Here is a 25073-nt window from a genome sequence, read left to right as displayed (position 1 = left end):
TGCAGTAAAAATAAATGAAGCTTTTAAATTCACTCACTCTGATTTATTGGTTTGCAACTGCTTAAGATGACCATATTTCCAAAACACTCTTTTGTGAGTTTAACCTCATAATGGTTGTACACCTGGGCTGCTCTTGATCTCTCCCAAGGTTCATTCCCAGAAGTTCATTCTATGGCAATGAATTTTCCAGCCCATCCTGCCAGCGGGATCTTCCGGTCATGCCAATGGTGACTCCCAGCGACGGGTTCCTTGATGGCAGAGACTGCGAGCCATGCAGCACGAAGTGGGCATCGACGGGACTGGAAAATCACGCTGGCAGCCAATGGTGGACTGCCTACACTGTCGGACGTAGTGTGTAAGTGTGGTGGTTACTTCACTTCACCGCTTACTCCAATTGAGGGTTGTGGGGAATCGGAGCTTATCCCAACACACACTGGGGCAGCACGGTGGCACAATGGTTAGCACTGCTGCCTCACAGCACCAGGCACGTGGGTTCAATTCCTGGCTTGGGTCACTGTCTGTGTGGAGTCTGCACATTCTTCCCGTGTCTGCATGGGTTTCCTCCGGGTGCTCCAGTTTCCTCCCACATTCCGAAAGACGTGCTGGTTTGGTGCATTGGCCATGCTAAATTCTCCCTCAGTGTACCCGAACAGGCGCCAGAGTGTGGTCCCTAGCTCTCTGTAGGGAAATCAAATTATGCCATTCCCTCTCCAGTTCTAGCCCACAGCTAGTTTATTTCCCACAATTATCTATGCAATTTCCTTTTGAAATCTTTCATTGTCTACACTTCAATCACTCTGATCAGCAGCGAGTTTCAGTTTAAGAATTTGAATCTAGTTTAAATAAAACATAAATTAAAAACTGGCGTCAGTAAAATGGTTGTTTGTTGTAAAAAGAACAACACAGGAAACTTGCTGTCCTTATGTGTTCCAGGCCTTGATCTGGCTTGAACCCCACATTGGAATGGAAGACTTTTCACTCCCCTCTGAAGATTCCCACAAACCGCATAGTTGCATCAAATTTAGCAATGGACAGGCCGTGAAATGGCAAATGTTGATTGCCATAAACATGTATGGTGGCACAGTGGTTAGCGCTGCTGCCTCAGAGCGCCAGGGACCTGCGTTCAATTCCCAGCTTGGGTCGCTGTCTGTTGCACATTCTCCCCGTGTCTGCGTGGGTTTCCTCCGGGTGCTCTGGTTTCCTCCCACAGTCCGAAAGACGTGCTGGTTAGGTGGATTGGCCATGCCCAATCAGCCCTCATCATACCCGAACAGGCGCCAAAGTGTGGCGACTAGAGGATTTTCACAGTAACTTCATTGCAGTGTGAATGTCAGCCTACTTGTGACACAAATAAATACACTTTGAAAAACTGTTGGTGGTGTCCTGAGAATTGCATTTTCTTCAAAGTTGAGTCATGTCCAGCTACTTGTAGAATAGGAGCGTAACAGCAATATCCTCCTTTATTCTGAATGGGTCTTGTTCGGAGGATCTTTTGCATTTATTTAGTGTCAGACCAAGAATTCATCTGCTATGATGTGCCTGGAGATGAACTATTAAGCTGTTTCATTTCATAACAGGTGAATGCACAGATTAAGGGGTGAAGTTTACCGTCCCGCCTGCCATGGGAATCGGAGCGGGCGAGGGGTGGACAATGGAAAAGGTCCATTGACCTTGGGCGGGATTTTTCAGTTTCGGGGTGGGCAAGGCGGGACAATCCCACCCTAAGACTTCACTTGGCTCAGTCAGTACAATGTGACTCCATGCAACAGTACAAAATAAGAAACGTACCCTACTGTGATGTCCTAATTAAGTGAGGGGTTGAGGGTTTAAAACAAAAAGAAAAAGACATGGTTTATACACATAGATTCAAAGTAACACTCAACAGGATCATTGAAAGAGATGCACAGAGTACAAACTGATACCAATAGCAGAGGCCTCCAAAACACCTCCATCAAATCATGTTACTTGTTCTTAAAGCAATCGTGTACTGCTTAAATATGTAACAACCACTTCCCTGCATTAATGACTTTTCTAGCTTGGCTTGAACGGATAAGGTGTTTCCTTGGTTGGGGAGTCTAGAACCAGGGGGTACAATGTCAAAATAAGGGGAATGCCACTTAGGACCGAGATAAGGAGAATGTTTTTACATCAGGGGGTTGTGAATCTTTGACACTCTCTCGCCCAGAGAGCTGTGTAAGGTCAGTCGTTGAGTATGTTTAAAGTAGAGATTGATAGATTTCTGATGAACAATAACGTAAAAGGTTATAGGATAATGAGTGTAAAAGGCATTGAAATGTCCAATCAGCCATGATTGTATTAAATGGTGGATTCGGCCTGAGTGGCAGTTCCCAGAATAATTTCCAATTCTCTATCTTCATGATCAATGTCTTCATCTGACCTGGGCTGGTCCTTCCAACTTGCTGTTGGTGGAGCAGAAGTTCTTTACAACTTGCGTTGAGCCTAACTAACTGCCTGGTGTGGAAATATGTTGCAACCTGCTTTGAGGCCTGAGACATTTAGGCCAAAATTGGACTTTGGGTTTTATCAGCACACCATGTAGATGTCAATAAGGCATCCAGAGACAGCTCACTGCTTCAGTGGGGATGAAGTTAGGCTGGCAGTGACCTTCAGTTAGGTTCTGGGAAGAGGGATGGAGTGGAGGGCAGGGGAGAGGGCGTGTGGAGGAAGGTGGGTGCTAGCATTGAGTCAGGACCAGTGCAGCCAATATCCAAATTGTGGCTTGCAAACTAATGCAAGATTCTGGGGCCAGACGCAGAACAGAACAAGATTGACTTTTGGTGAGTTAACATTTTCATTCAAATAAAAGACCTGATGGGCAGGCAGTGGCCTCATGGTATTATCACTAGACTATTAATCCAGAAACTCAGCTAATATTCTGGAGACCTGGGTTCGAATATCCCGACAGCAGATGGTGGAATTTAAATTCAATAAAATATGTCTGGAATTAAGAATCCACTGATGACCATGGAACCATTGTCAATTATTGGAAAAACCCATAAAGATATTATTAAACTAGAAAGAGTGCAGAAAAGATTTACTAGGATGCTACTGAGACTTGATGGTTTGAGTTATAAGGAGAGGCTGGATAGACTGGCACTTTTTTCCCTGGAGCAGAGGTGATCTTATAGAGGTCTATAAAATAATGAGCGGCACAGATCAGCTAGATAGTCAACATCTTTTCCCAAAGGTAGGGGAGTCTAAAACTAGAGGGCATAGGTTTAAGGGGAGAGATACAAAAGTGTCCAGAGGGGCAATTGTTTCACACAGAGGGTGGAGAGTGTCAGGGACGAGCTGCCAGAGTTAGTAGTAGAGGCGGGTACAATTTTATCTTTTAAAAAGCATTTAGACAGATACATGAGTAAGATGAGTGTGGAGAAATATGGGCCAAACGTGGGCAATTGGGACTAGTTTAGTGGTAAAGAAAAAGGGCAGCATGAATAGATTGGGCTGAAGGGCCTGTTTCCATGCTGTAAACCTCTATAACTCCTCTGTGACTCTATCTGGTTCACTCATATCCTTTAGGGAAGGAAATCTACCGTCCTTCTTCGGTCTGGCCTACATGTGACTCCAGAGCCACAGCAAATTGGTTGACGCTCAACTGTCCTCGGGCAACTAAGGATGGGCAAGAAATGCTCATGATGTGGAGATGTTAGAAATGCTGGCCAGCCAGTGACACCCACGTCCCACAAATGAATTTTAAAAATTATCAATTCCTGCAATTTAAAAAGACATAAAACATCCTTGCAATTTTAGCCGAGTTGATTGTTATAAACAATGCTGGTTTGCATTCCTTGTCTGGTAATTAATACTCGTGGTGTATTCTCAATTTTAAGATATCATTTTAATTTCATTTGATTATAATGAGGACACTGATTTGCTGAAATGGAAGGCTGCTCATTAATTGCAAGTTGCTTTAAAATATGAAGTTGATTGGGAAATGCAATGGACTGAAAATTAGATAAATGTCACTCGCAACATGTTACTAGATTTCGTAGAATCTCTACATTGCAGAAGGAGGCCATTCGGTCCATCGAGTCTGCACCGACCACAATCCCACCAGGCCCCATGCCTGTAACCCTGCATATTTACCTCGCTAACCCCTCTAACCTACACATCCTGGGACACTAAGGGGCAATTTAGCACGGCCAATGCACCTAACCTACACATCTTTGGAGGAAACTGGAGCACCCGGAGGAAACCCATGCAGACACAGGGAAAACGTGCAAACTCCACACAGACAGTGACCCAAGCTGGGAATCGAATCCAGGTCGCTGGAGCTGTGAGGCAGCAGTGCTAACCACTGTGCTACCGTGCCGCCCACAGTGGATGGGAATAGAGAAATCAAACTGAAGACTATATTGGTGCAAAAGGAAATCAAATTTGATTTGATTTGATTTATTATTGTTACATGTATTAGTATACAGTGAAAAGTATTGTTTCTTGTAGGCTTTTCAGACAAAGCATACCATTCATTGAGTACATGGGGGGAAGGAAAGGATGCAGAATATAGGGTTATAGTTATAGCTAGGGCATCATGATAGCACAGTGGTTAGCACTGCTGCCTCACAGCACCAAGAACCCGGGTTCAATTCCTGCCTTGGGAGACTGCCTGTGTGGAGTTTGCACATTCTCCCCATGTCTGCGTGGGTTTCCTCCGGGTGTTCCGGTTTCCTCCCACAGTCCAAAGATGTGTGGGTTAGGTGGATTGGCCATGCTCAATTGTCCCTTATGTGTAGGATAGGGGAAATAAGCGGAGAAAATACATGGGGGTTACGGGGATAGGGACTGGGTGAGATGCTCTGTCAGAGAGTCGGTACAGACTCAATGGGCTGAGTTGCCTGCTTCTTCACTGTCGGGATTGTATGACAGCTAGGGTGTAGAAAATGTTTATTGTCGGTGTAGACTCGAAGGGCCGAATGGCTTCTTTCTGCACTGTAGGGATTCTATGATTAGTAAAACCTCAAAGCAAAACCCTGGCAAGGGGGCTCAAATGGCTCATACTGACAGAAACAGGATTTGGCAATGGAAGCAGAAGCTGGGTTCATGTGCAGCTCTAAGCACAGATGGATCACATTGGAACGCAATTGCTCAGTCGCCTCAGTTTGACGTTTGGATTAATGGTGTGGAGTTTTCACTGATGATCCTTGGGAATCAAGGGGATCATCTCCCACTTTAATCACCATGGAGACTGTCCAGTGGAGTGTTTTTGCAGGCACTACAACAACAAAATCATTCCCCTATGTCTCCCCACAGACTGAAGTGTGCAATTATGCGGGCGATGACATCCTGTCCCTCAAGGAGACAGCGGGTCTCAGCACTGTTGAGAAATCTTCAATGAACATGACTTGCAAATGGCTGGTGTTCATTTTTGATGTACTGAATAAAGAACAGAAAGGGATATACATTTATACAGCGCCTTTCTGAAGCATGTTATAGCCAACAATCTCAGAATCACTGAATCGTTACGGTGCAGAATGAGGCCATTCGGCCCATTGCGTCTGCACCGGCTCTCCCAAACAAGCATCATGAGTTAATCCCCTCCCTGCCTTTTCCCCGTACCCCTGCACATTGTTTCTATTCAGGTAATCATCTCAAGCCCTCTCGAATGCCTCGATTGAACCTGCCTCCACCACACTTCCAGGCAGTGCTTTCCAGACCCCTAACAACTTGGTATCATGGTGGCACAGTGGTTAGCACTGCTGCCTCGCAGCGCCAGGGACCCGGGTTTGATTCCTGGCTGAGTCACTGTCTGTGTGGAGTTGGCACGTTCCCCCCGTGTCTGCGTGGGTTTGCTCCGGTTTCCTCCCAGAGTCTGAAAAATGTGCTGGTTAGATGCATTGACCCGAACAGGCGCCGGAGTGTGGCAACTGGGGGAATTTCGCAAACGTTTTTTTAAAAAACCACTTGCTGTGTGAAAAAGTTTCTTCTCTCACATCGCATTTACTTCTTTTACAAATCACTTTAACCCTGCCCTCTCATTCTCGATTCTTTCGCAAGTGGGAACAGTTTCTCCCTATCGACTCTTTCCAGACCCCTCATGATTTTGGACATCTCTGCCAAATCTCAGCCTTCTTCTCTCTAAGGTGAACAGGCAATGGCCTAGTGCTATTATCGCTGGACTATTAAGCTCGAATCTCAGCTTTTGCTCTGGGGACTCGGGTTCGAATCCCATCGTGGCAGATGGTGGAATTTGAATTCAATAAAAATATCTGAAATTAAGAATCGTCTGATGACCATGAAACCATTGTCGATTGTGGGAAAAACCCATCTGGTTCACTAGCGTCCTTTAGGGAAGGAAATCTGCTGTCCTTACCTGGTCTGGCCGACATGTGATTCCAGAGCCACAGCAATGTGGTTGACTCTCAACTGCCCTCTGAAATGGCCTAGCAAGCCAGTCAGTTCTATCACCACCACTTTATCAAGGGCAACTAGGGATGGGCAATAAATACTGGCCAGCCAGCGACGCCCATGTCCCACGAATGAACAAATAAAAGTCTCAAACTCTCCAATCTATCTCCGCAACTGAAGTTTCTCATCCCTCATTCTTGTAATTTTAAAAATACGCTCACTGTTAATAATGTAGAAAATGCAGCCACTAAGCTGCACACAACACGTTCTCACAGACTGCAATCTAATAATGACCAAATAATCTGTTTCCAGTGATGTTGATTGAGGATTGACCAGGGCACAGGGGAGGATGACCCTGCTGAAAATATAGTGCTGTGAGATCTTTTACAATCACGTGTAGATGTTCAACTGAGACAGAACAAAATATCCTCTCACTTAATACTTGCCCTCAGAAAATATAGTCTTCACAAACCTCCTGGGGTTACAATATCTACCCTGGTAGTGAAACAGGTGTTAGTGAGGACTGGAGTGCAGTGATTCTGTGTCCAATTGTCATGGTAAGAGAAAAACAGACTGCCCATCAGCTATCGCCAGTTGTACAAGATGAATTACACCACCGTTTCCTTTACAATTTTGACTGTAGCATTTTCATGTTTGTATCTGGAAAACTGACAGCTTTTAGGTTCCTTTTGACGGCACAGTGGTTAGCACTGCTGCCTCACACCGCCAGGGATCCGGGTTCGATTCCCGGCTTGGGTCACTCTCTGTGCAGAGTCTGCACATTCTTCCCGTGTCTGCGTGGGTTTCCTCCGGGTGCTCCAGTTTCCTCTCACAGTCCGAAAGACGTGCTGGTTAGGTGCATTGGCCGTGCTAAATTCTCCCTCAGTGTACCCGAAGAGGCACTGGAGTGTGGCGACGAGGGGATTTTCACAGTAACATCATTGCAGTGTTAATGTGAGCCGACTAAGAAATAAACTTAAAGACAGATAGCAATCTATTGGATTCTGATTGTGGTCGAGTAAGTTTGAGCAAGAATTGATAGAATGATAGAATCCCGACAGTGCAGAAGGAGGCCATTCGGCCCATCGAGTCTGCACCGCCAACAATCCCACCCAGGTCCTCTCCTTGTAATACTACGTAATCCCCCGACACTAAAAGGCAATCCCACCCAGACCTGTTCCCCATAATCCCAAGTATTTACCCCGCTAATCCCCCAAGCCTACACATCTTGGACACTAAGGGCCAATTTAGCATGACCAATCCACCTGACCTGTACATCTTTGGAGTGTGGGAGGAAACCGGAGCACCCGGAGGAAACCCACGCAGACACAGGGAGAACATGCAAACTCCACACAGAGAGTCACCCGAGGCTGGAATTGAACCCATGCCCCTGACGCTGTGAGGCAGCAGTGCTAACCACTGTGCCACCGTGCCGCCCTAAATTCCCATTTGATCTGCGCTGACTTCGTCATTCGGTTCCAGACAGTGCTGGACATTATTCCATCGTTATTGGAAAACTGTTTTCATGAACAATGGAAATGAGGCAAGGGATAAAAAATATATTAGGTTGAGGGATTATCTAACTGGCTTAGAGAAATCACCGTGCTGTCAGCTCCAGGAAGATTTGTCACTGCAGGTGAGGGATCGGACATTACAGATTCTCCAGTTAATGATTTTGATTCTCACAGACACCCTAATCATGCCAAATCTGTTACACATATCCGATTAACATCGCAGAAAAGATTACTCTGTAAAATCTTACCAGTGAAAAATAGCATGCAACTCTCTAAGGTGTAATGTTCTGCTGCTCTGACGCATTTGCAATCATTAGTTGCTCAGATTTCTATCTCTCGAGCTCATTCAGGATTCAACCAGGTGCTATTGGAGATTATTTCCAGTCTCTGGAAAGAAATTCAGCCGCACAGTCAGCTGGCTTGCAGACTCAGAGGGTAATCTTCCTCTCGTGGCTGTATTTGGTATATCGCGGTCTGTAGCCATCACCGTGGGATTGAAACTTTGGGCCGAATCCTACCACCCCCATTTTGTTGTGTTTGAAGGCAGTGGGGCTGGAAGAAAATCCAGCCCGTAGCTGTGCAGCCTGTTCCCGACCTGGCACCCGTTTAGCGGGGTGGGTGGGGGGAGTGGCAGCGCCAGATGGCCAGCTCACCCTTGGGAGGCCATTAAGTGGTCAATTAATGGTATTCAAGGGCTTCATCAAGCTTTCATTGCTATTTAACCCATGGCAGTGTGTGGTTCAAACCTGGGCAATCTGGCAGCTGTTACTGGGAAAGCTGGTGTCGTGCAAGATGGAGTTGGAACTCCTTTGGGTGGCCCCTGTGCCCATCAGAGGAACCCCCGCCCCCACCCCGCCCCCTCAGGTCATACCCACTCTTTAACTTCACTTGACCCCGATCTCACAAACCAGCTGTCACCAACTCATAGAATCGTAGAATCCCTACAGTGCAGAAGGAGGCCATTCAGGCCATCGAGTCTGCACTGAAAACAATCCCACCCAGGCCCAATCCCCACAACCCCACATATTTACCCTGCTAATCCCTCTATCGTATGCATCCTGGGACACTAAAGAGCAATTTAGCATGGCCAATGCACCTAACCCGCACATCTTTGGACTGTGGAAGGAAACCGGAGCCCCCGGAGGAAACCCAGGGTTGGAGAACATTAAATCCAATCCCTTAACTTACATGCACAGATACCAGCCCTATCATTGCCACTGATCCGTAAATACAGAGGGATGTCTGGCAGGAACACTATCTCCTCAAAGTATTTCAGTCAAGAGAAATTTCATAAGATGTTTATATTTACACTGTTAATAACACATGTCTAGGGAGCTAATCTAGAACTACTTAAGGCTGGTATATATATCATATTGATAGCGTTCTCAGCTCTGAGCCAGCATACTAAAAATTCAAGTCCTATCCTAAAGACTTAGGCATCTAGTCTAGAATTATAGAATCAGCAAATCTACAGCACAAAGACAGGCCCTTCGGCCCAATCTAGTCCATACTGACTAAAATGTCCATCTAAGCTAACCCCACTTGCCTGCATTTGGCCCATATCCCTCTAAACCTTTCCTATCCATGTATCTGTCCAAATGCCTTTTAAATGTTGTCAATGTCCCTGCCTCAACCACTCCCTCCGGCAGCTCATTCCACATACGCACCACCCTCTGTGTAAAAAAGTTGCTCCTCAGGTTCCCATTAATTCTTTCCCCTCTTAACTTAAACCTATGCCCTCTAGTTCTCAATTCCCCAACCCTGGGGAAAAGACTGACTGCATTCACCCTATCCATGCACGGTAGCACAGTGGTTAGCACTGCTGCTTCACAGATTCAGGGACCTGGGTTTGATTCCCTGCTTGGGTCACTGTCTGTGTGGAGTTTGCACATTCTCCTCGTGTCTGCGTGGGTTTCCTCCGGGTGCTCCGGTTTCCTCCCACAGTCCAAAGATGTGTGGGTTAGGTTGATTGGCCATGCTAAAATTGCCCTTTAGTGTCCTGAGATGCATAGGTTAGAGGGATTAGCGGGTAAATGTGTCGGGATAAGGGGATAGGGCCTGGGTGGGATTGTGGTCGGTGCAGACTCGATGGGCCAAATGGCCTCTTTCTGCACTGTAGGGTTTCTATGATTTCTATGTCTATGATGCCTTTCATGATTTTATACACCTCTATAAGATCAGTCCTCAGTCTCCTAAGCTCAAAAAAAAATCTTCGCCTGTCCAATCTCTCCCAATAACTCACTCCCTTGAGTCCTGGCAACATCCTTGTAAATCTCTTCTGCACTCTCTCCAGTTTAATAATATCTTTCCTCGACTACCAAAACTGAACACAATACTCCAGGTGCGGCCTCACCAATGTCCTGAACAACTGCAACATAACTTCCCAACTTCTATACTCAATGTTCTGACTGATGAAGCCAGTATGCCAAAGGCCTTCTTCACTGCCCTATCTACCTGTGACTCCACATTTAAAGAACCGTGCACCTGAACTCCAAGGTCCCTCGGTTCCACGATACTCCCTAAGGTCCTTCCATTCACAGTGAAAGTCCTACCTTGATTTGACTTTCCAAAATGCAACACCTCACACTTACCTGTATTGAACTCCATTTGCCATTTATTGGCCCATTTCCCCAGCTGAAGACCCCAGTCTCGTTGGACATTTTGGTGCAGTACTGAATGGGTGCTGCACTGCCCAAGGTGCTTTCTTTCAAATGTGATGTCAAACCAAGGCTACTATTCAACAAAGATATGTGGAATTCTCCCTGGTGTCCTGATCCTCAAACAACATTGCTAAAGGAGATTATCTGGCTATGATAGTATTGCTATTTGTGGGAGCTTGCTGAGTACAAAATGGCCACTGCATTCCAATGTTACGACAGTGATACACTCCAAGGTACTTCATTAACTCTAAAGCATTTTGTGTTAACCCGAAGTCATGGAAGGTGCTAGGTAAATGCAAGTCTTTCTTTTTATTTATGTAGTTCTTGAATTAATAAGTGCAACATCTGACTGTCCTCTACCTGAAACAGTGGCCACCTGAGGAGCAGGCCACAAATAGCAATGGTAAACGCAAAATACTGCAGATGCTGGAATCTGAAACAAAAAGAGAAAAATGCTGGAAAATCTCAGCAGGTCTGACAGCTTCTGTGGAGAGAGAATAGAGCCAACGTTTCGAGTCTGGATGACCCTGCGTCAGGGCTGAGAGGAAAGAGAATCAGCAGAGGTTTATACTGTGAGGGAGGGGGGAGGGGTGGTGGGACCGGACAAAGGGATTGTAAATGACATGCAGAAGGCTGAGAAGGTGTTGAACGTGTCCATTAAGTAATCCGAATTATTTAATGGCAAAGCAAAGCGTGGTAAAGGACTGCCTAAGGAATGTGGCAGTTGGCCTGAAGACCTGAAGAAGGGGCGGGGGGGAGGGGTGTTGGAAAGAAAGAGAGCGATGAAATGGAGAATGAGATGAAGTGAAATGAAATAAAATAAATGGAAATAGGGTGGAAGGGGGAGTTGATGCTCTGAAGTGGTTGAACTCAATCCAAAAGAGAAAATTTCAGCAGGTCTGGCAGCATCTGTAAGGAGAGAAAAAAGAGCTGACGTTTCGAATCCAGACGACCCTTTGCATTTTCACTTTTGGTTTCAGATTCCAGTCTCCGCAGTAATTTGCTTTTATCCAGTGGTTGAACTCAACGTTCAGTCAAATAGCAGTGGTATTGGCCGTACCATCTGTTTTTACATGTGGGGAATTGACCAGGACACCGGGGAGAACTATCTTCTCTTGGGTTGTTGGCCTTTCATTTACATGCGCAAATAAAACATACACAACAACAGTTTGCATTTACATAGCCCCTGAAACACAGTAAAATGTCCAAAGATGCTTCACAGAAAAGTTATCAATTACAATTTGACACTGAGCTGCAGAAGGAGATTTTAGGGCCGTAATGAGATAGGGAACATCTTGGAGGAGGAGACTGTGTGGAATTGGAGAGGTTTAGGAAAGTAATTCTGGCACTAACGGCCTCTGCAAACGAATGCTCGGCCATGAAAGGTGCGGTGACCAGAACCGTGTCGACACAGGAGACCAGAATTAAAGAATACGGATGTCTCAGAAGGCTACGACGGTCCAGTGGTTAGCATTGCTGCCTCACAGCGACAGGGACCCGGGTTCGAATCCCGGCTTGGGTCACTATCTGTGTAGATTGGCCATGCTTAAATTGCCGCCTAGTATCAGGGGGACTAGCTGGGGTAAATACATGGGGTTGGGGGGGATTGTGGCCAGTGCAGGCCAAATGGCCTCCTTCTGCACTGTAGGATTCTATGATTCTATTCTAAGGGACTGGAAGAGATTCCAGATATAGAGAGGGGAAAGGCAATGGCCAAAGTTGTGAACGTGGAGGAGAATATTAAAATCGAGGCGGGGCAGTACGCAAGGCAGGCAATCTTCCTGCAACAAGGAAATTAAAATACGAAAGGTCCATGCTCTATCACTGTAACATCACTAAATTACATAAGATTAAAAATTCAATAAACTAGTTTGCATATGATTAACCCACAATTAAACAGCAAGCAACCCCCGAGAGCAAACAAAAATTGCTTCTAACAATTCAGCCGTCTTACCGTTGACAATTACGGCGATGTCTCGAAAATCAATTTCTCCCCGAGCCTCCACTCTCCCCTCACATCTGTAAACACCTTCATTCTTCTTACTAATGCGACGGATCTTCAAGCTGTTGTTATCAGTCATCACAAACTTGTCTGGGGAGGAAAGGGTGAAAGTGTAAATCGGGAACGCGTGCGGAAGAAAACAATGTGCGATGGGAGATTTGACACCTATCATAGAAATCATAGAAATCCTACAGTATAGAAAGAGGCCATTTGGCCCATCGAGTCTGCACCGACCACAATCCCACCCAGACCCTACTCCCATATCCCTACATATTTTACCCACTAATCCCTCTAACCTACGCATCTCAGGACACTAAGGGCAATTTTAACATGGCCAATCAACCTAACCCGCACATCTTTGGACACCTTCCCCAAAATCTTCAGAAGCTATAGAAAATCTTGCATTTATATTGTGGCCTTTATGTCCTCAGCATGTTGCAAAGCATTTTACAGCTAATGGAGCATTGTTGAATTTTAATTTCCTTGTTGAAGTGTGGTTACTGTTGTAACCATAGAATCCCGACAGCCCATCGAGCCTGAACCAACAACATTCCCACCCAGGCCCTATCCCCGTAACCCCACATACTTACCCCGCTAAATCTTTCTAACCTATGCATCCTGAGACACTAAGGGGCAATTTTAGCATGGCCAATGCAACCAACCCGCACATTTGTGGGAGGAAACCGGAGCATCCATGGGAAACTCACGCAGACACGGGGAGAGCGTGAGGACTCCGCACAGGCAGTGACCCAAGGCCAGAATTGAACCCAGGTCCCTGGAGCTGTAAGGCAGCAGTGCTAACCACTGTGCCACCCACATTTTTGCCACAGCATCATGGATAATTCCCTTAATATCTTTGAAATGATGAGCGAGATTCTCCGATCTCATCTGTGCCTGCCCCGAACCAGTGAGAATGGAAAGTTTGGCGTCACGGACAAAACTCCATTGACTTTCAGTGACACGGGAGAATCCCAGCCCCAGTGAGGATGGAGGTTTTCGGCGAATGTCCTGGTTTCTTTTCTAGCCATCTGTGACAGCAGACCTCCTCAAAGAGGTTCAGATAGTTGGCACAATTCCCATCTAAATTTACCCATCAGCTCTGCGCTCTCTGACTTACTTTGGTTCCCAGGCCAGCAGTGCCTTGATTTTTAAATCCTCATCTTCCTGTCGAAATGTCTCCACTCCCTCTGTCCTCCTTTCCTCCAACATCTCCTCCAGCCCAGGGAATCTGCCTTCCTCTTCAGTTCAATGTCCCATCAGAAAGATAGCACCCTCAGCAGTGCAGCCTATCCTCTGTGCTGCATGAGGAATGCCAGTCTCGGGTTTAATGCTCAAGTCACAGAATCATAGAATACTACAGTGCAGAAGAGGCCCTTCGGCCCATCGAGTCTGCACTGGCATATGAAAGGCTCTGACCTGCCCACCTAATCCCACTTGCCAGCACTTGGGCCACAGCCTTGAATGTTATGATGTGCCAAGTATTCATCCAGGTACTTTTTAAAGGATGTGAGTTATCCCGCCTCCACCACCCTCCCAGGCAGCGCATTCCAGCCCGTCATCACCCTCTGGGTGAAAAAGTATTTCCTCAAATCCCCTCTAAACATTCCACCCCTCACTTTTAACTTGTGTCCTCTCATAACTGACCCTTCAACTGAGGGGAACAGTCCCAGGGATTCAACCCCTAACCTTTTGACTCAGAGAGGATAGTGTTAACCACTGAGCCAAGACCAATACTTTAACAAGACAAATCCATCAGTCTTATCTCCATTCCATCTAAAATGGATGAATTGTTAGCATCAACAGCAGCAACAACAAGTTTGGCTTATCTTTAATGTAGTGAAATTTTGTGTCAGAGTCTAATCAGACTAGAAAATTGACCCAAGGCCAAAGAAAGAATAAGATGGACAGGTGAACAAAAGCTTGGACAATGAGGTATGTTTTTATGACATGTGTTAAAGGTGAAGTGAAGAGGCTGCAGCAAGGAATATCTGGACCTTAGGACCTAGAGGAAGACATGGTCTGCCAAAAATGGGGGTGAAGAAATTGCGGGAAGACGTCCAATGTGGAGGAAGACATATTTTATAGGCTGGAGAAGATGATGGAGAGATTTGAGGCAATGGAGGGATTTCAACAGGAACCATAGAACCATAGAATCCCGACAGTGCAGAATGAGGCCATTCAGCCCATTGAGTCTGCACCGACTCTCTGAACAAGCATTTTACCTAGGCCCACCTTAACCTTGGAGGCAAGAAGGAGGCACATGACATGCATAGGCAGCTGGGATCAAGTGAATCCCTTGAAGAGTATAGAGGGTGTAGGAATAGAGTTAAGAGAGAAATCAGAGGGCAAAAAGGGGACACGAGATTTTTTTAGCAGATAAGGCAAAAGAGAATCTAAAGAGCTTCTACAAATACATAAACGGCAAAAGAGTAACAAGGAAGAGAGTAGGGCCTCTTAAGGATCAACAAGGTCATCTATATGCGGATCCACAAGAGATGGGTGAAATTCTAAATGAATATTTCTCATCAGTATTTACTGTTGCATAAGGTTAAATCTCACAGAATCCAGGGTGAGGTAGCTAAATGGATGCAAAACTGGCTTGATGACAGAAGCCAGAGGGTGGTTGTAGAGGGTTGTTTTTCAAACTGGAGACCTGTGACCAGCGGTGTGCCTCAGGGATCGGTGCTGGATCCACTGTTATTTGTCATTTATATTAATGATCTGGATGAGAATATAGTTAGTAAGTTTGCAGATGACACCAAGATTGATGGCATAGTGGACAGTGAAGAAGGTTATCTTTGATTGCAACAGGATCTTGATCAATTAGGCCTGTGGGCTGACGAATGGCAGATGGAGTTTAATTTAGATAAATGCGAGGTGATGCATTTTGGTAGATTGAACCAGGGCAGGACTTATTCAGTTAATGGTAGGGCACTGGGGAGAGTTCGAGAACAAAGAGGTCTCGGGGTACAGGTTCATAGCCCCTTGAAAGTGGAGTCACAGGTGGACAGAGTGGTGAAGAAGGCATTCGGCATGCTTGGTTCATTGGTCATAACATTGAATACAGGAGTTGGGACATCTTGTTGAAGTTGTACAAGACATTGGTAAGGCCACACTTGGAATACTGTGTTCAGTTCTGGTCATCCTATTTCAAAAGGATATTATTAAACTAGAAAGAGTGCAGAAGAGATTTACTAGGCTGCTACCAGGACTTGATGGCTTGAGTTATAAGGAGAGGTTTGATAGACTGGAACTTTTTTCTCTGGAGCGTACAAGGCTGAAGGGTGATCTTATAGAGGTCTATAAAATAATGAGGGGCATAGATCAGCTAGATAGTCAATATCTTTTCCCAAAGGTAGGAGAGTGTAAAACTAGAGGGCATAGGTTTAAGGTGAGAGGGGAGAAATACAAAAGTGTCCAGAGGGGCAATGTTTTAACACAGAGGGTGGTGAGTGTCTGGGACAAGCTGCCAGAGGAAGTAGAAGAGACGAGTACAATTTTGTCTTTTAAAAAGCATTTAGACAGTTACATGGGTATGATGGATGTAGAGGGATATGGGCCAAATACGGGCAATTGGGACTCGCTTGGGGTTTAAAAAAAAGGGCAGCATGGACAAGTTGGGCCGAAGGGCCTGTTTCCATGCTGTAAACCTCTTTGATTCTAAGTAAGCTTACATTAACACTGCAATGAAGTTACTGTGAAAATCCCCTAGTCACCACACTCCGGCGCCTGTTCGGGTACACTGAGGGAGAATTTAGCATGGCCAATGCACTCTAACCAGCACCTCTTTCGGACTGTGGGAGGAAACCAGAGCACCTGGAGAAAACGCACGGAGACACAGGGAGAACGTGCAAACTCTACACAGACAATGACCCAAGTCGGGAATCGACCCGGGTCCCTGGCGCTGTGAGGCAGCAGTGCTAACCACTGGGCCACCATGAAGGGATTGTGTTGGTTGACGTTCCTGTGATGTGCCTTGGGATGATTTATTGAGTTAAAAGCGCTATATAACTGCAAGTAGTTATTGTTGATTCGGAATGTACCCATCAGTTTCAGGTCAGAGGTCACTGGTAGAGGATCCCACCCTTCCATCCTCCTCTAACCTAATTATAAGTGTGGGGAAGTTTTTTGTTTTCTTTTTTTTCTTGCTGGTAATGGCTTCAGGGATGGCAGTTCAGGCAGTATGCTGCATCTCCTGTGGGATGTATGTGGTGAGGAAATCCAGTAGTGTTTCAGGAGATTTTAGTTGTAAGAAGTGCATTAGATTGCAGCTTCTGGAGGAGCGTGTAAAGGAGCTGGAGGGGGAGGTAGAGGAACTCCGCATAATTCGGGAGGCGGAGGTGGAAGTTGATAGGAGTTATAGAGAAATAGTAACTCCTAGAAATGAGGCTTGGGTCAATGCCAGGAGGAGGGGTAAGAAGCAATCGGGAAGACAATCCCCTGGGGCGGTTCCCCTCCATAATAGGTTTTCGGTGCTGGAGGCTACAGTTGAGGAGGAATCAACTGAGCATAGAGAGCAGATCTCTGGGGGTGAGCCGAGTGAGAAAGCTCAGGTGGTTAGGGGCTGTAAAAGACTGGGCCTTGTGATTGGGGACTCCACAATTAAGGGGACAGATAGGAGGGTCGGAACTAAAGGTAGGGACTCAGGGTTGGTGTGTTGCCTACCAGGGGCTGGGGTCCGGGATGTGTCTGACAGGGTATTCAGGACTCTTAGGGGGGAGGGAGATAAACCACAAGTTATTGTACATGTGGGGACACACGACATAGGGAGGATAGGGGAAGGGGATATTAGGCAGGGATTTATGGAGTTGGGGTGGAAACTAAAGGCCAAGACTGACAGAGTGGTTATCTCTGGACTCTTGCCTGTACCACGGGATAGTTTAGAGAGGAATAGGGAGAGGGAAGGTTTGAATTCATGGCTGAGGGGATGGTGCAGGAGGGAGGGGTTCAGGTACTTAAGCAATTGGGGCTCGTACTGGGGAAGGTGTGACCTCTATGAGAAGGATGGTCTACACCTTAATCAGAAGGGGACCAATATCCTGGGGGGTAAATTTGCTAAGGCCATGCAGGGAGGTTTAAACTGATTCGGGGGGGGGGAGGGATCCTGAGTAGTGGGGCTGAAAGTGAGGGATGCATGGATGGGGACTGCAATGCACGGCATTGCAGAGGTGGGGTGGAGCAGGGTTTGAAATGTGTATACTTCAATGCCAGGAGTATTCGCAATAAAGTGGGTGAACTTGCAGCGTGGATCAGTACCTGGGACTTCGATGTTGTGGCTATTTCAGAGACATGGATAGAGCAGGGGCAGGAATGGATGCTGCAGGTCCCGGGGTTCAAATGTTTTAGTCGAAGTAGGGAAGGAGGTAGAAGAGGGGGAGGGGTAGCATTATTGGTCAGAGATTGTATCACAGTGTCAGAGAGGAGGTTTGATGAGGACTTATCTGTTGAGGTAGTATGGGCGGAGATTAGAAATAGGAGAGGAGAGGTCACCCTGTTGGGAGTCTTTTATAGACCTCCTAAAAGTTCTAGAGAGGTTGAGGAAAGGATTGCGGAGTCAATCCTGCTTAGGAGTGAAAGTAATAGGGCAATTGTTATGGGGGATTTTAACTTGACTAATATTGACTGGAATTGTTATAGCTCTAGCTCGTTAGAGGGGTCAGTTTTTGTTCAAAGCGTGCAGGAAGGTTTTTTGACTCAGTATGTAGACAGGCCAACTAGAGGTGAGGCTATATTGGATCTGGTGCTGGGAAATGAGCCAGACCAGGTGCTAGACTTGGAAGTTGGTGTGCATTTTGGTGATAGTGACCACAATTCGGTTACGTTCACCTTAGTGATGGAAAGGGATAGGCATGAACCTCGGGCCAGTGGTTTTAGCTGGGGGAAGGGTAATTATGAGGCTATTAGGAGAGAATTAGGAAACATAGGTTGGACTAGGAGATTACAGGGACTGGGAACGTCCGACATGTGGAGTTTTTTCAAGGAGCAGCTACTGCGAGTCTGTGATAGGTATGTCCCTGTCAGGCAAGGAGGAATTGGTAGGGCTAGGGAACCGTGGTGCACCAAAAAAGTTTCTTTGTTGGTTAAAAAGAAAAAGGAGGCTTATGTTCGGATGAGACGTGAGCACTCGGGTAGTGCACTAGAAAGCTTTAGATTGGCTAAGAGGGAGTTGAAGAGCGAGCTTAGAAGGGCTAAAAGGGGACATGAGAAGACTTTGGCGGATAGGGTTAAAGAGAATCCTAAGGCGTTCTATAGGTATGTCAAGAACAGAAGGTTGGTTAGGGCAAGTTTAGGGCCAGTTATAGATGGCAGAGGGAAGTTATGTGTGGAACCGGAGGAGATTGGTGAAGCATTGAACCAATATTTCTCTTCGGTGTTCACGCAAGGGGACATGAATATAGCTGAGGAGGACACTGGGTTGCAAGGGAGTAGAATAGACAGTATTACAGTTGATAAGGAGGATGTGCAGGATATTCTGGAGGGTCTGAAAATAGATAAATCCCCTGGTCCGGATGGGATTTATCCAAGGATTCTCTGGGAGGCAAGAGAAGTGATTGCAGCGCCTCTGGCTCTGATCTTCAGGTCGTCGTTGGCCTCTGGTATAGTACCAGAAGATTGGAGGTTAGCGAATGTTGTCCCATTGTTTAAGAAGGGGAACAGAGACTTCCCCGGGAATTATAGACCGGTGAGTCTCACTTCTGTTGTCGGCAAGATGTTGGAAAAAATTATAAGGGATAGGATTTATAGTTATTTGGAGAGTAATGAATTGATAGGTGATAGTCAGCATGGTTTTGTGGCAGGTAGGTCGTGCCTTACTAACCTTATTGAGTTTTTTGAGAAAGTGACCAAGGAGGTGGATGGGGGCAAGGCAGTGGACGTGGTATATATGGATTTTAGTAAGGCGTTTGATAAGGTTCACCATGGTAGGCTTCTGCAGAAAATGCAGATGTATGGGATTGGGGGTGATCTAGGAAATTGGATCAGGAATTGGCTAGCGGATAGGAAACAGAGGGTGGTGGTTGATAGTAAATATTCATCATGGAGTGCGGTTACAAGTGGTGTACCTCAGGGATCTGTTTTGGGGCCACTGCTGTTTGTAATATTTATTAATGATCTGGATGAGGGTATAGTTGGGTGGATTAGCAAATTTGCTGATGACACCAAAGTCGGTGGTGTGGTAGACAGTGAGGAAGGGTGTCGTAGTCTGCAGGAAGACTTAGACAGGTTGCAAAGTTGGGCCGAGAGGTGGCGGATGGAGTTTAATGCGGAGAAGTGTGAGGTAGTTCACTTTGGTAGGAATAACAGATGTGTTGAGTATAGGGCTAACGGGAGGACTTTGAATAGTGTGGAGGAGCAGAGGGATCTAGGTGTATGTGTGCATAGATCCCTGAAAGTTGGGAATCAAGTAGATAAGGTTGTTAAGAAGGCATATGGTGTCTTGGCGTTTATTGGTAGGGGGATTGAATTTAGGAGTCGTAGCGTTATGTTGCAACTGTACACAACTCTGGTGCGGCCGCACTTGGAGTACTGTGTGCAGTTCTGGTCCCCACATTACAGGAAGGATGTGGAGGCTTTGGAGAGGGTGCAGAGGAGGTTTACCAGGATGTTGCCTGGTATGGAGGGGAGATCCTATGAGGAGAGGCTGAGGGATTTGGGATTGTTTTCGCTGGAAAGGCGGCGGCTAAGAGGGGATCTTATTGAAACATATAAGATGATTAGAGGTTTAGATAGGGTGGATAGTGATAGCCTTTTTCCTCTGATGGAGAAATCCAGCACGAGGGGGCATGGCTTTAAATTGAGGGGGGGTAGTTATAGAACCGATGTCAGGGGTAGGTTCTTTACCCAGAGGGTGGTGAGGGATTGGAATGCCCTGCCAGCATCAGTAGTAAATGCGCCTAGTTTGGGGGCGTTTAAGAGATCCGTAGATAGGTTCATGGACGAAAAGAAATTGGTTTAGGTTGGAGGGTCACAGTTTTTTTTTAACTGGTCGGTGCAACATCGTGGGCCGAAGGGCCTGTTCTGCGCTGTAATGTTCTATGTTCTATGTTCTATGTCAGCGGCATTTCCAAGGTGAGCTTGCACCTGTAACAAAGTTAGCCATTCTGTTCTTGTAGTGTAGATAGCTTCACTTAAGTGCAATTATCAGGCTCATAATGTAACAACAGGATACTGAATGAATACACTGACAAAACTGATCATATCAAGTTTAATTTTAAACTGCTGCGTGACTGGCAGTGTCACATTGTTTCACATACACATGGATCTGCTTGGTCCAAATTGCCCATTTAACGTGATGCAGGGAAGCTGCTAACACAAGGCTGATTATGTCCATGATTGAGAAATCTTTCAGCTTGGTGGAACAGAGTGCCCTATGCAGTGATGTGATCCCCTTTTAACAATTTAACAGATCAAAGTGAAAGACCAAGAACGACACATTTGGTGAAAGGATTTTAAAAAAAAATAGTGATAATTCAGGAAGCAATGCGGGCGAGGCTCACAGAACGAAATTCTCTGTCGGCCTCGGACAGGATTTTACAAGCCTCGTCTGGGCGAGGTCATAAAATCCCGGCTAATGTTTCCAGCCCTGAGTTCCTTCCTATCCCTGACCTCCTATTCTGCTCCACCTTCTCCAACCCCCTCTCCAACTATCCAATCGAATGCATTTCTGCCTCTCTTCAATTCTGTAGAAGAGTCACAGAGACTCGAAACATTAACTCTGCCTCTCTCTCCAGAGATGCTGCCAGAACTAGAGTCATAGAGTCATAGAGGTTTACAGCATGGAAACAGGCCCTTCGGCCCAACTTGTCCATGCCGCCCTTTTTTTAAAACCCCCAAGCTAGTCCCAATTGCCCGCATTTGGCCCATATCCCTCTATACCCATCATACCCATGTAACTATCTAAACGCCTTTTAAAAGACAAAATTGTACCCACCTCTACTACTACCTCTGGCAGCTTGTTCCAGACACTCACCACCTTCTGTGTGAAAAAATTGCCCCTCTGGACACTTTTGTATCTCTCCCCTCTCACCTTAAACCAATGCCCTCTAGTTTTAGACTCCCCTACCTTTGAGAAAAGATGTATCTGATCTATGCCTTTCATTATTTTATAGACTTCTATAGGATAACCCCTCAGCCTTCTCCACTCCAGAGAAAAAAGTCCCAGTCTATCCAGCCTCTCGTTATAACTCAAACCATCAAGTCCCAGTAGCATCCTAGTAAATCTCTTCTGCACTCTTTCTAGTTTAATAATATCCTTTCTATAATAGAGTGACCAGAACTATAAACTGTTGAGTTTTTATCCAGCATTTTCTGGTTTTTATTCCAGATTTCCTGCATTGGCAGTGTATTTTATTGTTTTAACACAATGCTGAGATTTGATTCAGTGTTCTGCAGTGTTGCTTCATTAGTGTTGGCTGGAGGGTGGCGGAAGTGGAGGTGGTCTTTGCAAGACATTGAAAGGCTTGGATAATGTTCACGTGGCCAGGCTTTGGATTGTGGTAGCAAAGTGTCGGCACAAACACAACTGACTAAATTAATACCACTCGGCAGCACAATAACCTCCCCAATGCTTTGCTCCTGCGAGGATTGATGTGTCTCTTTTCTTGCCGTCTGTTATGTAATGAGTCTGAAACCTTCTACCAAAGTGTGCCAAGTAAGGGCTTCGACAGCCGGGTACTCACCACTTGGCTCCGCGCCGATATCTCGATTATTGTGCAGCCAGGTTACCATAGGTGCTGGGGAGCTGTTCACTTCACATATCACTACAGCGTCTTCTCCCTCTCTGAATTCCTGGGGAGATCTGATCTCATGAAAGGTGAGCTTTTCTGTGGACAGAATAAAGCAGATGAGGAGTATTCTGAAATTCCCCACAATCGCCCCCTCGCAGTCTGAAAATTCATCCCCGCTCCCCCCTTATTGCCTCTCTCTGCAACAGCACTGACAGAAAAACATAGCTCCCGTGTTAAAGGACACGCAGTATACTTTGCGATGCAAACTAGGACATTCAAAACACAGTATTGTTGACGGCAGCAACAATGGATTGCATTTATATATCGCCTTTAATGTTACAAACCATCCCATGGTGAGGCCACCACTGGAATATTATGTGCAGTTCAGGTCACTACATTACCGGAATGATATAATTGCTCTGAAGTTTAATTAGTGTCACAAGCAGACTTATATTAACACTGCAATGAAGTTGCTGTGAAAATCCCCCAGTTGCCGGCGCCCTTTCGGGTACACTGAGCGAGAATTTAGCATGGCCAATGCACCCAACCAGCACATCTTGCAGAGAAGGTTTACAAGAATGTTGCCTGAGCAAGAAAAGTGTAGCTACGGAGAGACGTTGGATAGGTTGGGGTTACTTTCCTTGGAACAAAGAAGGCTGAGGGATGATTTGATAGAGGTGTACAAAATTATGAGGGGAAGAGGTAGAGTGGACAGGATAAAATTGTTTCTCTTGGTGGAGAATTCTAGAACCAGGGGACATAGACCTATGATAAGTGGCAGTAGGTATAGAGGAGACAGGAGGAAGAACTTTTTTTACGCAGAGGGTGGTGGGTGTCTGGAATTCACTGCCCGAGTTGGTGGTGGAGGCAGAGACCCTAAACTCTTTTAAAAAGTACCTGGATCTGCATCTTAAGCTGCAGGTCGATGAGCCGAGTGCAGGAAGGTGGGATTAGGAAGGGCAACTGGATGTCCTCAGGCTGGCATGGGCAAGATGGGCTGAATGGCCTCCTTCTGTGCTGTAACCTTCCTATGTTTCTATGGGAATGTTTCTGCCTGATTCTGCCAATGATTTTGGGGAAAAAGCAGCACATAAGATGGCTTAAATGCAAATTACGTTCCTCCCGAAACTGCCAAGAGACCAGATACTATGCCCCAATATAACCATGACGTGCTGATGCCAGCATTGGACTGGGGTGGGCACAGTAAGAAATCTCACAACACCAGGTTGAAGTCCAACAGGCTTATTTGGAATCACAAGGTTTTGGAGCGCTGCTCCTTCATCAGGCGATGATCACCTGATGAATGAACAGCGCTCTGAAAGCTCATGATTCCAAATAAACCTGTTGGACTTTAACCTGGTGTTGTGAGACTTCTTATTGTGCCCAATCTAACTAGCCAACCTATTGCGTATATTTTTTAGAGGTCATTGTTTTCGATCGATTGCTCTCGGGTGGTGGGTTTGGCACTGGGACTAAGAATGCTGAAACCACTGTCAGCTGCATGAATCATACTGCACCATGCTTCCACACAGCGACTATGTTTACCACAACATTTTCTTCAAAAGGAATTACATTTTAAAAGCTGCACCATTATGCTGGTTCGCAGCAGATTTTGTGTTGCGGTGATATGCAAAAGAATTTGTATGAAAATGTGAGGATAAAGAAAGTGATCAAAACAGTGGAATTTTGGGTACAATTTGCCCCAGATTACCAATTGCACCCAAAAGTTGAAACTCCACGGGCAGAATTCTCCAGCTGCACTGATCTAAAAGCTGGAAATTCCCGCCCGACCGTCAATGGGTTTCATATTGTCTGCAACCCGCCCACTAAAATCCCACTGGTGGGCGGGATAAGAGAATTCTGGCCTATAATGTTGCCACACTTGTGACAATTAGAACCACGGCCATAGAATCATAGAATCCCTACTGTGCAGAAGGACCCCATTCAGCTCATCAAGCTCACACTGACAACAGTGCCACCCAGGCTCTATCCCCGTAACCCCATGTATTTACCCTGCTAATCCCTCTGACACCAATGGGCAACTTAGCATGGCCAATCCACCTAACCTGCACATCTTTGTTAACAATTGTTATCCTCTGGAGTTAATTTAACAAACAGTTTACTTTCCAGAGTTCAAAGCAACTCAGATAGTGTAGTGATGAATCTTCTTAGAATCTTAGAAAGCCTACAGCACAGAGAAAGGCCATTCGGCCCATCGAGTCTGCACCGACCACAATCCCACCCAGGCCCTATCCCCATATCCCTACATATTTACTAATCCCTTTTAACCTACGCATCCCAGGACACTAAGGGCAATTTTAGCATGGCCAATCAACCTAACCCACACATCTTTGGGCTTTGAAGGTGTCTGTTTCTTTAAAACAGTACTGCAGAAGGGGGTCACCTGGCTTGAGGAACCAATGGGAACCAAGAGCGAGTGATCACCCCAGAGGGTGGAGTCCTCCCTCAGGTAGAAGACATTGGGGAGCTATGTAGTAAGTATGTAAGGACTGGGCAAGGCAGCCTAGTGCTGCAAACCCCTGTCCCTGATTTCTCTTTGTCAATAAATAGCTATTGTTCCCAATGAAGCCGGAAGTGTCTTGATGTCGCCAGAGAGGTGCCACGCTATGACAGACAGTGATACAGTTTATACTATCTCACAGACTAAGACTATAACTGTGATGAGCCATTGAGTTACTCGCCCTTACATTCTCAGGGTGCAAACCTGAAAGGGTGGCACAGTGGCACAGTGGTTAGCACTGCTGCTTCACAGCGCCAGGGACCCGCGTTCGATTCCTGGCTT

The 25073-nt window shown here is 46.1% G+C and overlaps 1 protein-coding gene across 1 annotated transcript in view; it reads right to left on the bottom strand.

The window, feature by feature from the left end:
- Positions 1-25073, bottom strand: part of ncam2a (neural cell adhesion molecule 2a) — a 543279-nt gene that overhangs the window by 384985 nt on the left and 133221 nt on the right. Inside the window, exons 11-12 of the mRNA XM_078231910.1 lie at positions 22223-22366; positions 12498-12635 (exon numbers count right to left, since the gene is read on the bottom strand). Coding sequence (XP_078088036.1) covers positions 12498-12635; positions 22223-22366 — 282 coding nt within the window. The remainder of the gene's footprint in view (positions 1-12497; positions 12636-22222; positions 22367-25073) is intronic.

The sequence above is a fragment of the Mustelus asterias genome, chromosome 17, assembly GCF_964213995.1.
Source record: "Mustelus asterias chromosome 17, sMusAst1.hap1.1, whole genome shotgun sequence".
NCBI classification, from domain to species: Eukaryota; Metazoa; Chordata; class Chondrichthyes; order Carcharhiniformes; family Triakidae; genus Mustelus; species Mustelus asterias.
This window is presented reverse-complemented; position numbering and strand designations above follow the sequence as displayed.